The sequence below is a fragment of the Antedon mediterranea genome, chromosome 11 (assembly GCF_964355755.1).
Source record: "Antedon mediterranea chromosome 11, ecAntMedi1.1, whole genome shotgun sequence".
In the NCBI taxonomy this organism is placed as follows: Eukaryota; Metazoa; Echinodermata; class Crinoidea; order Comatulida; family Antedonidae; genus Antedon; species Antedon mediterranea.
This window is the reverse complement of record NC_092680.1, coordinates 5,850,130-5,865,806: the sequence shown is the minus strand read 5'-3', so window position 1 is coordinate 5,865,806 and position 15,677 is coordinate 5,850,130. Positions and strand designations below refer to the sequence as shown.

General features: G+C 33.4%; 2 protein-coding genes across 2 annotated transcripts in view; both read right to left on the bottom strand.

Moving 5' to 3' along the window:
• LOC140062951 (large ribosomal subunit protein uL22-like) overlaps window positions 1-15,677 on the bottom strand; it is a 35,766-nt gene that overhangs the window by 4,708 nt on the left and 15,381 nt on the right. The gene's annotated exons all lie outside the window — the stretch shown is intronic.
• Window positions 2,244-15,652, bottom strand: LOC140062946 (uncharacterized). Its single transcript, XM_072109339.1, has 17 exons — window positions 15,645-15,652; window positions 12,893-13,148; window positions 12,306-12,406; window positions 11,730-11,831; window positions 11,322-11,483; window positions 10,676-10,778; window positions 9,717-10,124; window positions 8,377-8,509; window positions 7,730-7,798; window positions 6,776-6,905; window positions 6,223-6,390; window positions 5,404-5,533; window positions 5,257-5,314; window positions 4,965-5,106; window positions 4,492-4,726; window positions 3,774-4,087; window positions 2,244-3,214 (listed from the first exon to the last, which is right to left on the bottom strand). Exons 2-17 carry the CDS (start codon window positions 13,140-13,142, stop codon window positions 2,954-2,956), a joined length of 2,766 nt encoding a protein of 921 aa, XP_071965440.1. The 5' UTR covers window positions 13,143-13,148; window positions 15,645-15,652; the 3' UTR covers window positions 2,244-2,953.

Sequence of the window (15,677 nt, the reverse complement as noted above, 5' to 3'; positions counted from 1 at the left end):
CTACCTGATCCTTATTTATATTCTACAGACTTTTTGAAAGTAAATTATGGTATAATAGATAAAGATAAAGGCCCTAGCCTAGTATTAAATTATAGTAGTCTAGGGCTAGCCTAGGCCTAGCCTGGCCTTATACTATTATAGGCCTAACTAGGCCCTACTAGTAGAGGCCAGGCCTAGCCTAGCTAGTAAGTAGTAGGCCTTACACTTTAGCTAGGCCTAGCCTAATAGTAATAAACTTTAAAAAAGTAGGCCTAGACTAGATAGCTAGCCTATCTATTGGCCTAGCCTAAACTAGGCCTATTATTAGGCTATCCCCTCCTAGCTAGAGTGTCTAGGCTAGTACTTTAGTAGTAGGAATTTTTTTACGCAACGGGAGAATCATTTAATGTTTTTAAAATAGGTTAATTATTAACCGTTAAGCTTGTTGTACGATTGTTGTTGTGGTGCAGCCTGTTTTGTATAGTGGTAGGCCTACTACTACTACTCTATCCATAAATAATTGGTAATACTCCATAAATAATAAAATGGGCCATAAATAATGGGTTACAAATACAGTACAATGCATTGATAATGATATCGTTTGTGTTTTAATTTAGTTTAATGAGTTGAATCTGCTGTTTTCATTCCAGATACAGTACTTACTGTCAATATGGCAGCTGTGGATCTCCCACCACCATACTATCAATATGATGTACTCTTGTGGTTTCATGACAATGATTATGAAGATGCAAATAACATAAGAAAATTTCTTGAGGACCATGAAAAAACTGTTTATTTTGATCGTAGAGACGAGACAGTTGGAGAATACAAATGCAACCAGATGATAGCAGCTATGTGTAAATCACGTTACATATTCCTTTTAATTTCAAATTCAACAAGGGATTGTGGAACATTTAGTTATAAAATGAACGCAGCGTTGGCGAATTCATTGAAAAACTGTCTGGAAAACGTCATACCTGTGTTGTTAATTAGAGGTATTGAAGTGCCTGCAATATTACAGTGCATCACAGCTATAGAAGATAATGAATTTCTTGAGAGGAAAATTTTGGCCCTGTTTTAGTAACACCTGTAATATGGTAGGCCCATACTAAATGATGCAATGAAGGTCTCAATTAGCCGTCTGTGGGCCAAATCTGACCGTAACGCTATGCTAATATGAACTTGAAGATTATTCATAAATTACAATCAGGTTATCTACACTAAGAATTTGTTGAGAACCACAGGCAAATGATTATGAAGTACCTCGACATGGTCATCACATTTGTGCAATCTTACCCAAATATTATTTTAACTGCTTTATTAAAATTGTATAAAATGAATTTACATTTAGGTCAGTTCAGCCACCAACAATTAGTTAACTGTAATTTGATCTGGTGAAATCAAGCCGATTCATAAAATGGTTACAACCATGATATCTAATCGGCCATTTGGTGACTGTGGAACGCATTTTGAGGCTAGAAATAAATGAAATATAGCACGCTGCTGCAACTCCTACTTAATTTTAGTAATTAAAACCTTGTACATGCCACAACAATTTCATCATAGTATTATTTGGACAACATTTTGTTTGGTGGTGGCATTTTAAAATAAGATTTACATGTAATTGTATTTTGTAATAACTAATTAATTTAGTTAATAAAATATTTAAATTTTCTGCAATTGATTAAAACTAGTATGGGTATGATTTAAAAAGTACCTCTGTACTATGAATTAACTTTAGATAGAGTAGTATTAGGACCATGTATGTAACTGCCATTAACTCTGTACATACATTTTAAATGAGTGTGGCACCATTGAATAAGGATAATGAATTTATATGTGCTGTGTGTAATTGACAAATATGACAATTTCATATAACATTCCATTTTAAATTTAAAAAAAATAAAATAACAAATTTTTAAAATATTTTTTGAATTCAAATATTCATAATTATTCTATAAGAAAAGATAAATTTTATGATAAATTTGAAACCATATATTGTAATAAATGTTTTTCAAGAAATGTGTTGTTTGTAATGTGTATGTCAAAAGTTTTTAAACCTTCAATATCTTAACAGTCATGTGACAACTCAGGTCATTGACATGCGAGGGTGAATCATTCAACTGATAAAATATAAATTGTTATCAGCTATTAAAATATTCCGGCCTGCATTTAATTGCATCATCCCTATTCTCTTGTAGACACAAAGTTGTGGAGGTGCTGACTTTACTTCATCTTTAGCATATATTGTTAAAGGCCAGAGATGAAACAGAACACCAGTTTATTCGATATCATTGCAATATACCAAAACACATACGCTGATAATGATTGTGTAGGAGCTGTCCTTCACAGAATTAGAATGTGTATTATTAAAAGTCTCATCACTAATTCTGAATCAAATGTTAAATTAAGATGATTATGGAAGTTGTATATACTTGATTTGAATTGTATAAGACACTATATTTATGGTATATATAAAAACTAACATCTTGTCAATTGGGTCAGAACATAAAAAATAACAAAACTTTTAAAATACTGGTACAGTATCTTTAGAATATTACTAGCGAATATACCCACCCTGAAGCAGGTTTTAAATGCAGTTTAAAACCTTACAAGTACATTTGGATAAACCAAGCTTCCACCCTCCCCGCCCACCAAATTATACTGATTCAGATTCAGATTCAGATAATATTTATTTAGATAATAATGAATGAATATATATAAAATAGAAAAAAGATATTAAAGTGAACATAGATAAAGCAGTAATTGGTAGTCATTATTATCATGGATCCCTTCTAGAAGTTAAAAACTTGTCTCGTAGGGACCCACAACAAAACACATTACTAAAAAAATAAAAATAACCTAGAATATATAATAATTAATAATAACATTACAATATCTTTTACATAATTACTGTACATATATATATAGTATACAATAGAAATCAACGCAAGTACTTTACAGATATAAAATATTAAAATCCCATTACTCCGCGTAATTTTGCCGGTCGTTTTCGTTTTCTTCCCGATTGTCTAATAGTCTGGGATTGAGAGTTAGACTGACTGAACATGTCGATGCTTTCCTGTGACGCGGGATCTTGTGATAATGGAATTTCTTCCTGGTTAACATTCCTACTATCTGTAACATCTTGGTTCGGTGTGTTTGGTGGTCTCCCTGACTTGCCTTGTGAGTCTGTATGTTGTCTTTTCGGTGTATTTGTACCTATATCGTTTGGCTGTGAATTTGAGATCAAAATCAGTTACACAAACAACTGAAATATACTGTTTGAAAAAACTTTAGAATAAGCACAATTTTAAAGACATTTTTAATTAGTGTGTTGTGTATATTCACCTAGCATCCAGTGGCATAACGGCTATGAGTGCTTACAGGCTAAACCCAGGGGCCCTAGAGGTTTCCCAGAGGAAAAAAACATGCATTAAAACGCCTGAGGGGGAGGGGGGCCTTATGTCTCTAGCATCTGTACAATTTAATAGAGTTATCATGTTGTTGTTTATTACTATTCATATTAATATTAATTAGCTGTAGTATTTCACCATATTAATCACATTTTTATGTATTGTGGCGGTAAACATGTTGTGTGTGCCACTGGTGTAAATGTGTAATTCCAAATAAATTGATCGATATGCAGTCATTAGTATAGGGATGACATGGTCCTAAATATTTTAAAATCAAGTTCTGTACTAAACTTAATCTAATTTCCTATCTTTTTTATTGTAATTTTCAAAATTCACTAAACACTCTCTGATCCGCCTAATTGTATAGCTGTTACCTACCTCAATATCTGTTGCTGATGCTTTCCATGCCCTTAACAGCGCCTGTCCAACTTCATCTGTATCCAAGCCTTTTAGTTCAACATCCAGGTCATCTCCAATTATTTCCTCTTCTTCCTCAGCATCAGACATTCCCAGACTTTTTTTGGTTAGGATACAAGATTCTGTATTATACTTCTCTAAGAGATTAAATGAGACGTCTGGATTGAGGCCACATGCTGGACAATTCAATGGTGACATGTGACCATACCTGCTTGTTGTTGGTTCTTTGCAGCAGAAGGGACATCCAGGGTCAGGCTCCAACTCCATGCACACCTCTAATACAAAATACATGTAAAATAAAAGTAATCAATCAAAACGATACTGGGGTTGGTCTACTAGTGTTTTTGCTCCCAACTAGTCATCCATTCATAGAAGTGTTGATCAAGCAAGCCTACCTGGTGGTGACTATACTTTGGCTTTAGTTGATAGTAGATATTATTTGTTTGAGATAGGGTATACGATGTTTGATTATATTAGTGTATATTCAAATGATGCTGGCAGTTGGATGTAATGATCTTGTATATTGATTAGACTGTCATAAATTGGTTAATCAATTATTTTATACTTATTTAATTATTGTTATGATTATAATATTAATAAAAAATTGTTTATAATAATAATTATTTATGGTTTTTGATTTTACCTCACAAATGTTATCATTATTATTGCATTATTTTACCTTCACATAAATCTGATGCATCTATTTTCTTTGCATCAACAAGGCATCCATCATCTATTGGGTTTTTCTCATAGTCAAGGGTAAGAGCATTTAGCCAATCATAACACCTCTTTAATTCAGCTTTGTTGAGTTTAAATTCTGGACAACCAGGTCCCACATTCAGTGTTTTATCCAATGCTGGTCTGTGATGGGTTGATATGTACGTTTGGTAAAAGACATCACCAAGGGAATTGGACTAGATGAAAAAAGTAATTTAATTAATTCAGACACTGATATAGATATTGGTGGAAGCTAAAAATAATAATATAGATATTAATGAAACTGTTACTATTAAATCTATACTAAACTGGAATCTTAACATTGGTATAAATATTACATTTTTGGTGAAATTGAATAACTATTATATGACATTAAAGGTTTTAATTAATTTTTCCGGGGAACAATCATTTGTCGTGTATTTTTATTTGAATTACCATAAGAGTTGTGAATCCCGAGTGTTTACTTGACTGATGTCCAATAATACAAACACCAATAAATGGTTTCTCAAGTCTCTGCCTTGCTGCTTCATACACATGGCTTGCTGATGGTAGGGATGGTAGAAGAGAGAACCAACCCCTAGGGAGAACAAACAAACCGACTGACACGTTAAAGTTGAAATCAAGCATGTTTGTGGTACGCTAACAAGAATCATTGATCAATCAATAAATCATTATCATCAGATCGATAAAAAATTGCTAGCACTGTGTCGCAGTTTAATTAACTTACCTGATAGTCGCTATTTTCCAACCAGGACCAACAACACTTGGAGGTTTGGCTTTCTTCACTTAAAGAATAAAAAAATACACTAAAACCAAAATGACATAACATAAATCAACAAGGAAATTACAAAGAAACAAAGAAGACGAATGGTACCTTTAAACTGGAAGCAGTGAGCTTCATTGGAAGCATAAGAAGCTACCATTACCACATGATCCTTGTTTACTGGTGCAAAGACATCGATGTAGTTTGGAGGTGTTGTCAATAAATGGTTCCACTCTAATATCTAAAAAAAAAGAAGTTTAATTGTGTCCAATTTTATTTAAATAACTTTCAGTTGTTCACCTGGCATCTTTAATATATTTTTCACTGTATAGGACAGAGTGTTGGATTTTTGACCAGCCGGGACCTGCGCATTTTGTATCATTTGTTCTCCCATGGACCTAGAATACTTGTTTTAAGGAATGTAGTGACGAAGCACGCTCTAATGTCCCTGACATGGCATTTGATCTGACAACATTGGAGGAGAGAAGAACCAGATGGGACCTAATTGAAACATACACAATTTGAAGAGGAAAAGAGGATATTAATAGAGATTTACTTTTTGATTTGTCTATTGGTTCAGTTACTAGAGGCCACAGCTGGAAACTAAATAAAACATTGGCCCGTTTGAACTGTAGGCGGCATTTTTTTTCACAAAGGATAATAAATGTTTGGAACACACTTCCTGCCAACATTGTAGAAGCTGAAAGTACTATTGAATTCAAGAAACATTTAAAGAAGAAGAGGGAGGGAAGATTCTGATACGAACCATCAGTCTCTTACGCCACTTCATTAAATTGAGGTGGTGCTATGGTAAGTTACGGAGGAATTAATTCGCCACATCGTGGTAAATGAACTATTTTCAAGGGATTGATTGCAAATCAAAAACTACTTATAGAATAACTATAGAATATTATTTTTTGGAAGCCTTACTGGTACTTGTGGCAACCTCTCATCAAACATCAAGAGTTGGTGATGAGTAGCGACAAAATGAAAGAAGTAGTTGTTAGGATGCTGCCTAGAAACCAAGATGTCTTCCAACGTTGTCAAATGCTTGCTTGGCAATTGGAACAAATTTGTTTCTTTCAGGTGTCCAGTATCCTAGAAATACAAAAACAAGCTACTAAGCTACCAAGCTAAACGCAAGAAATAGTTCTGTAAAAAGAGTAGAAATGTTGCATGTAATAAAAGCCTCTCTCCACCCAGGTGTACAAATGGGTATCTGGTAAAGCTCAAGGCACAACTTTGTGCTGATTACTAGCTGCATTATGGGGGTACGTTTCCATACATGTTTGATCCAAAAATTACCAAGATAATATGTGTGACAGCGCTTTAGAGGTTTCACAACACTAAGCGCTTTATAAATCCAAGATATTATTATTATTATAATAACGCTGTGATATATACACCTTGCTGAATAATGTCACCTACTAATGCCACTCTTTATTATTATAAAACCTTTGATTTATGGTATTGTTTTACACACCTTTGTATCTATTAGATCAATTTTTTTATGTTCTGTTGATACTATCAGCCTGGCATGACTACCAAAGTGACATTGCCTCCACACAGAACCAGTAAATCCCTCAAATACAGGTGAAATCTGAGTCTCTACACTAAAAAACAAGGAAGAAAAATACTATAAAATAAACAATTATTACTACCATTTGGGGTTAATGATATCGTATTTATAATTTTAGTGTGGCTTAAAGGCCAGGTGCGGGCAAAAAATTTCTATTGATCATACATTCCAATAATTATCGATCTATAGTTTCCCCTATGTTTCATAATTTTTGGGATTTTATTTGTGTTACACGAGCTTGTTGAAAATAAGCACTTTCTTATCAGTGGGGGGATAGTTCAAATTACACAGTAAAATCTCTATTCTTTTGTACACAAATTTTGTAAATAGAGAGGCATTTTAAAAAGCTATGAAAAATAAACGGTGTGGTAAAAAATTTTATCAGATGACTAAATATAGGTAATATAACTTGAATATTACATTTCTGATATTTTTATTCAACTTCAGATTTTTATTTTCATGCTATAGCAAAAATTATCAACCGTATATCCACCATCTTTTTTTACCGTCTAGGGAGTCACCAGACATGTTATTACATTAGGTTAACTACCTAACTACTGAAAAAATGTCTTCCTGGTTTTTATGGAATAATTTTGCCAAATTTTGTATTTGACCATATTAAGGGGAATTCATGTTTTTTTGTCTTGATTTCTGTTACAAATATTTGATTTATGTACAATTAACCAAATATTATATTTAAAATTCATGCCTGTACCTGAGCTTTAAGTTAGTGGTTTGTTAAATAATGTTATTGTCACAATGTCAATTTTGATGAAAAACATAAATATGCTATGATTGAGTAAATGCATCTAAAACTATACAGTAGCTGATGAAATTGTCAAAAATAGTTAATCTTACCCTGACTCAGTGATTAAATCAACTCCACCATTTTCTAATGTTATAACACACTCACCATGAATAAAGGGACTGTAAGAAAGCATAAACAATTATGCATTTTGGTTCATATGTACTAATATATCTTTAAATTATTCCCACTTCTCGTCTATTTTAATTTATGTACAGTGCATTGAGAGTTTCCTTATAATGCGCTATATAAGAATGAACTATTATTATTATCAGAAGCAGGGTAATTTAACAGTATTATTTTGAGTTGCGTGTTGAAGAGATGGGATACTGTGGTGCTATAAGAAATACAACATAAGGCGCCGGTGTGAGTGCCATTAACAATATAATACAATGAATAACAATTATAAATGCTATATTTGGCATCAATTTTATCATATTGTACTCAGAGTGATGTGCCAAGTGAAAACACTTTTTCTCTGGACAATTCAGTTTACACCACTTTATGATTCAATACATTTAAATCTCTAAAGCTCTGTCTACACTATCAAACTAGTTTGAAAAAAAAAAGTGTGATATGGCCAAATATGGTAGTTATATGCCCAAATAGTTGATATGACATCATCATGTCCATATATGGGCCCATCACATTTTTTGTCACATAAAGTTTGATAGACAGGGCTTAAGAAATGGTAGCATACCTTAATGCAATAAATGTGAGTTGATGTTGAAATTTCACAGTGTGCAATATCTGAAACTTCAGGTCATCGCTATTGCTTTCAATTGTTAAAATGTAGCAGTGATAATCCGTTCTTATACCCACGTAAACAAGCTCTGAAAATAAGAAGAAACGGTGAAAAATAATACTTGTAACACATAATATATATCCTTTCAGAAGTAATATTAATTCTTATTTAATAGATTCGAGAAGCTCTAAAAGATGAGAAATCTGTGGCGTAACGCAGATGCCTTAGGCCCCTTGTTATAGAACCCTGGAACGCTGGAGGTCGGGAGTTTTTAGCCTTTTTTGACATATTTTGATGATTCAGGGCACTGCTTAAACTGGGTTTAGCCAATGAGCACTCATAGCATTGACACACTGCTATATCTACCATATTTGGCCATATCACACTTTATATAGACACTCTTGATATCCCATCCACAATCGCTATTAGAGATTGTTATACTGTTCTATTTGTTTGCAATGTTTTACTTTATCATCAAAGATCTATTATTTATAATTTACTCATAGTTAATAATCGTCATGATACTCTCACTTTCAAGCATCTTCGCTCCAGTAATGATATGTCAAAATTTTGCATCCCGACCAGATTCACTAGAACTTGGAATTCCATACCCAATGAGATTCGCAATTTATTTTTGTTAATGGTTCATTTATTAATTTTAAATTATCTCTAAAGCTATATTTTAAATGTCGGAGAGAAACTTTTTAACTTTTTAAATGAAATGATATGTCTACTATTTTAGTATATATTCTTGTTATTTGTAATGTTTGTGTTGGAGAGACACACCTTACCGGTGTCAGCGTTTTGTTTAATGCTTTTGTCTTTCCTCGGCTTCGTGTCTTGTATTTCATATATATATATACATATTTCTATGGTTTTTTTTTTGTAATTATTATTTTATGTTTATTGCCGAAATGAATAAAATAAATTAAATAAAATAAATAGCTGTTGCGCCACTAAGTATCAAGAAAAGTACTTGATATACTTCAATAAAAATATGGAGAGACAAGGAGATAAGGCTTGTTATACTTCTCTAGAACAATACCACTGAAAATAGTGTTGTTTAATTTACCTGGTAAACCAATGTTATTACAATAGTGTCCACAAAACTCTGTACAGTACATATAACAACAAATGTACATATTTATTTATTAACTAGTTTCCAAAAATTGTATTTGTACAAATTTAGACTCCATCAAAATATATATAAAGTGATTTTATTATTTTCTTCAGCAAAACAACTTATTTTAAATAAATTGTCAACAGAAACTATAGGAATTGAAAAGCAGGTTTACCTTGAAACGATGCTTTAGTAGATGTGATTTGCCTGATGACACCCTGGAATGCTATTAAGTGCGGTTCTTTTTCTGTTAAGAGTCTATAATCAGCACCTCCGCGTTTAGATGGTGCAGGTCTTGCAATATCATCAGAAGATGACTGTGAGGTATTTTGAGAATTGACAGATGGCGATAAAGAGGTCTTCCATAGTGGTGTTGAAGATACTAGTGGTAGAGTTGAAGATGTGTGGAATGGTTTAGGCGACGTGAAAGATGCGACACTTCGGGATGGTGTGGGTGACTTCAAAGATGTGACATCTTGGGATGGTGTGTGTGACGGAAAAGAGGAATGTGATGTTGGCACATGATCAAAATCAGCATGCTTCCTCTTTGAAGACACCCTTTTAACTGATATTGGTTGAATTTCTAAAATCCATCATTTAAGGAATAATATTATTTTAATCATTAACACTTTAGTCTTGGTAAATACTGTGTAGAGGATGACCCCAAAGAACAAAGTGTTGCAGGTTTTGGGTTGATAGATGTGTAGGAATCCAGCTAACACCCTCTGGTAGTATTCACCAATCGCTCTTGATATATCTCCCTTTAAGCATTCAATTAATTAAAAAAAATTAGGATTTTCCTATTATTAGTATTCATTAAGATAGTGGAATTATTTGGAGAAGCATGTAAAGCTCTGTCTACATTATCAAACTTTATGTGACAACAAATTGTGATGTGCCCATATATGGACATGATGATGCCATATCACTACCATATTTGGGCATATCACCACCATATTTGGGCTTTTTTGTCAAACTAGTTTAATAGTGTAGACAGAGCTTTGGACATCTACTCAAAAACCAGTCAAATTCATTTTTTTTAATGAATGGTGTTTAGATATCTACAGTGACTATACTGTAATAATTGTTTACTTGAATTGGTAGCTGGAGGAAATGAAAAATTAAAAAGGATACTGAGTATGTCCAGTGATGGTCCACAAACACCAAGTACTACACCAGCATTCTTGCGAACTTGTTGGTATGCAATGCACCCACCACAATATAATGGGTTGTTTACCTTTGATAAATAAAATATTGTAAACAATATTTTTCATTCATAAATGTTAAATGTATTATTCTTGGTCCTCAAGCTAAACTGAAAACTGAAGAAATTTGGATTAAGTCCTCCATGGACCCATGGTAGCTTACCAGATCAGCAAACTGGCAGACGATCCCTTACTCTTTTCGAATAGTGTACCAAGTTCTTTAACATGCACATTTACATGTAAGTGGGACAAACGGCTTTAAATCCCATCCAAAGGACAAGGCAATGAGAGAAAAGCATCTTGCCTAAGGATGCAATCAGTATGGTACAGATAGGCTCAAACCCATGCCTATCACATGGTAGTCCAATATTATCATAACATCATCACTCTCTGGTATATACAGCACCCGCCGCAATTCCCAGACGACTCTAATCCAGAACAACGCAACCGGGCCCAATGTAGTTTTAATCGGTGTTTCAACACAGTGTGGCTGTATATAAAAATATTTTATTCACTTGGATAATCTATTTTATTTAGAACTCAATAACAGCAGAATTTGTAAATATAAAACTTACGATTTTTTTTGATAATGATTCAATCTCTTCATGTAGTAATGTCTGTGTTAAATCAATGGGTATGTCTGACAGTACATCGCCTAATAATCTGTACATATTTTCTTTCTCTAAATTACCAACCTTCACAGGTACAACTGAATTTCTGTATTTCTTTTTATATTTCTGTGAAGCACAAAAAGATTAGTTTTATGTTTATTGAGGGCAAGCCCACAATAGGGCTCTTTTCTGCTCTTTTTCCAAGGGGCAAACAACGTCATAAGCTAGGCTAATTAGACCTCTTGTTAGCATGGTAAATATGCATGTTCTACAAACACTTACAATTTACAAAATTGTAATTCACACCGATTCATACTAACATTTTATATGCCTTTATATCATTTGTATAGACACAAGAAGTACAGTATTTACCTGATAAATACGCCCTTCACCAACTGTTCTAAAGCACCCTGATAAAATGGTTTCGCTTGTGTCAAATGCAATATCAGGGTAATTTTTATAAAAATATGCAGCCTAAAATTAAATAACAGAATATCAATACAAGTGATATCATTAAAATACACAATATTCTGCATTTAAATAACAATGTACAGTAATAATATGAGGAATATAAAAACATTTATTGAATTGAAAGCAGATTCGGCCACAAATGACAGAAAACAACTCCCCTCGTCTTATATGGATTGCAACCTTTCAATTTGCTTATGGTTATACAAATGTTGTGAGGTAATTTCCCGCATGATCGTAATCAAAACGGTACTGGGTTTGGTCTACTAGCGTTCCTGCTCCCAACTCGTCATCCATTCATAAAAGCCTTGATACAGTAAGCCTACCTGGTGGTGACCATAGAACGGTCCCGAGATAACGACTATACTTCGGCTTTAGTCGATAGAAGATTGATATATTGTTAGACTAGATAGAGTATACGATATTTGATTATGTGTAGTAAAATATATATAAGTACATAACTTGAATGATATTAGTTACCTGCTGAGCAGCTCGGTTGTTCCTTACTGGTTGGTTTTTATTTCGAAAGCTTAATGTATATTGAAATAGATCTTCTATTGTTACATCTGGTATTCCCGGATCTGAAATTATACGGAAACATAGGAAATGATATCAAATTCTATAAAAATGGTATAAAGGCTGTTGTGTCAGCCAATGGAAGTCTTTTTTTTTAAAGGGTAGTTCCGGGTAAAAAATGTCTGTGTAAATCTTGTAACTTTTTTAATGACTTACATTATTGTGGGAGAACTCATGACAACAAATGAGTTTCTTGGCTTTTATTATTGTAAAGAAATGTTTTATTTACATGAAAATCTCAGAAAAAACAGAATCACAGATGAATATAATTACTTCGATAAGAAATACAAGAAGCCAAGAAAACTCATTTGTTGTCAAAAGTCACGTTCTTCCACATCATTTAAAACCCTTGGGCCAATCAACTCATTACATTTATATACTGGTTAGCAGACAGGTTAGTAACAGACTTGTCGGTACTTTACTTATGCTTGACGTAGTCATTAATTTCTATATTAATTCAACTACTGACTCTTGGGTTGTAAATGCTGTACCTTCTTCTGGATGAAGTAATGGTAAACTGGTGGACGTGGCAGTGTAGTGACACCTTTCTTGTTTTCCAGGGTTGCGTTTAAAGTTGAATGCAAAATTGGATGTTTGCGAGTTATCATTGTCATTTACATTTGAAGATGCAGATTCTGTAAAAGCAACAGCTCCATAGCAACCGTAATCATCACTAAGTTTTGGGATGTCCTCAGAAGTTCTTCTCCAAGACAATGGATAATTGTACTTCGGAAATTCCATCTCAAACTATCTGATTAAAAGAAAAAGAATAATAAAATAGGTTTGATTAAAATTAAAAGATTGGTTACGCAAGCTACTGTAGCTAAGTGGTTGCATAGTTATTCACTTAGCATGAAAATTAAGGATCTTTTTGAAAACTGCTTAAAAAGTCACAAGTACCTTTTATTCGCTAAAGGTTGGTTCCCACCAAAGAGACTGCGCAACGCAACTAATTGGACCAATAACGACACGATAGATCATAAATCATGCCATATGTCAACTCGCTTGCGTTGCGCTTTACGTCGTCCGAGAGTGGGAACCAACCAAGCTTGTGCTGTTCACTGTGTTCAGTTGTTGTTGTGAATTTTCTAGATTTATAGTTACAGCAGCTAGGCCTAGCTTTTATTGCACGCTTGCCCAATTCATCCACTACTACAACTTACAAGACCAGCGCACCTAATTAAAGCCCTAAATAAGGTAGACCTAGGGGCTAGCCGGTGTCAGATGAAATCGGTCGCGCTTGAAATCGGTCGCGTTTGAAATCGGTCGCGATAAAATCAACTTCCGGTATTTTGTATGGCGCGCCGCTAGAGCTATACTTTTGATTATATCGGTCGCGCTATTTTGTATGGATCGAGCGGGATGCATGCTAGAGCGGATATACATTTTTCGTTTATATATATTTAATTGATATTTTTTAGGAACTAGATTATTTATGTGGATATTTTTTATTTGGTTAATAAATATTTATTGTCAATCATTAAATTAATTTTTTTTTTAATTTCACAGGTCTCGGAGAAGGACTGTGTCTGTTCAAAATGGCCATTTCTAAACACGTTTAAATATTATATTAGGCATAATATTATATAAGGCATATAATAATTTACCTCTATTTATATGTACTGTAATTAATATATTATATAGAGAATATATGTCTGTCGTGTCTTTTATTATGCAAACAATTACGTATGGTTTTAGGATATTAATAAAATATAATAATATGCCGTTATAAATCAATCTACCGGCCTACAGTAGGACTATGATGTACAATGATTGATGTGAGAATAATAATGTATGGATAATAAAGGTGGACACGATTCTCAAAGAGGTAATCTGCACTGATATTTAAACATTTATTTACGAACGGCGTATGAATGTGAGACACTGAGTTGCACTTACTTAAATTTACATTAAATGATTACTGTATTATAAATGATATAAACGATATTCAAATTAAAATCTATAGTATCGCCGACGTATATACGTACATTATATATAAATCATACAGTCAACTGTCATCTTTACCTCGCCATGGACAACGATCGTACGTGTTTTGTCCATGAGTTGACACACTAACAAAGTGCGTGTTTTTTAAAAAGGGGAAACCCCGTCAGCAAAATAACGTATTGTTAGAGGAAACAGCTGCACGATCATAGAAAGCGCATCTCCGATATGGCTTATGTGGAGGGTTATTTCAGTTACTCGCCTTTTAACCATCCGCATATAATGATCATTTTACTAAAAACTATTTTAAACATTAGAAATAAAAATATACACGTGATTTGCCTCAACAATAATCATTATACACTTAATATTATCTTACATAACGGATAGAAATAAAAATAGTATGTTGTTAACGACATGGATATGATATAATCTGCCACAGTATGCATAAGTATAAAAATGGATACGCTGGCTTTACGGGCTATATTGTAAAAATTATTGTTTTTAAATAAATTGTTCTCTTTTACGTAATTGTTTGCATAATAAAAGACACGGCAGACGTATATTCTCTATATAATAATATATTAATTACAGTACATATAAATAGAGGTAAATTATTATATGCCTAATATAACATTATGCCTAATATAATATTTAAAAGTGTTTAGAAATGGCCATTTAGAACAGACACAGTCCTTCTCCGAGACCTGTGAAATACAAAAAAAAAAATTAATTTAGGCCTAATGATTGATAATAAATATTTATTAGCCAAGTAAAAAATATCCACATAAATAATCTAGTTCCTAAAAAATATCAATTAAATTTATATAAACGAAAAATGTTTATCCCGCTCTAGCATGCATCCCGCTCGATCCATACAAAATAGCGCGACCGATTTCATCAAAAGTATAGCTCTAGCGGCGCGCCATACAAAATACCGGAAGTTGATTTTATCGCGACCGATTTCAAGCGCGACCGATTTCAGACGCGACCGATTTCATCGTAAACCGGCTAGCCTACCCTGGCCCTGATCACCCTGCTGGCCCAATTAAATTATGCCTCGCAATCGGATCATGCATGCTATTCTATTTATTTGATTGTTAATGTTGGGCCTACTAGGTAGGCTAGAGAGCCTAGCTAGCTAGGGCTAGGCTAGGCTAGTTTTAGGCCTACTAGGCTAGCCTAGGCCTAGGCCTAGGCTAGGAATTTTAAATAGAGTAATAATAATATATATTCGATAGCATTAGCATTTCCTACTAGAAATTATCATTATTCACAATAAATGAACTTGTTTTATACCAGTCTCTTGAGAAATGTTTACAAAAGTTGTTG

Coding starts and splice junctions, on each gene's coding strand:
- LOC140062946 (XM_072109339.1), bottom strand. CDS start 13,142: ATGGAATTTCCGAAGTACAATTATCCATTGTCTTGGAGAAGAACTTCT. Junction 5,534..6,222: donor AGAGGTTGCCACAAGTACCA/GTAAGGCTTCCA, acceptor CTTTTTTTTTAG/ATATTAGAGTGGAACCATTT. Junction 4,088..4,491: donor TGCATCAGATTTATGTGAAG/GTAAAATAATGC, acceptor ATTTTGTATTAG/AGGTGTGCATGGAGTTGGAG.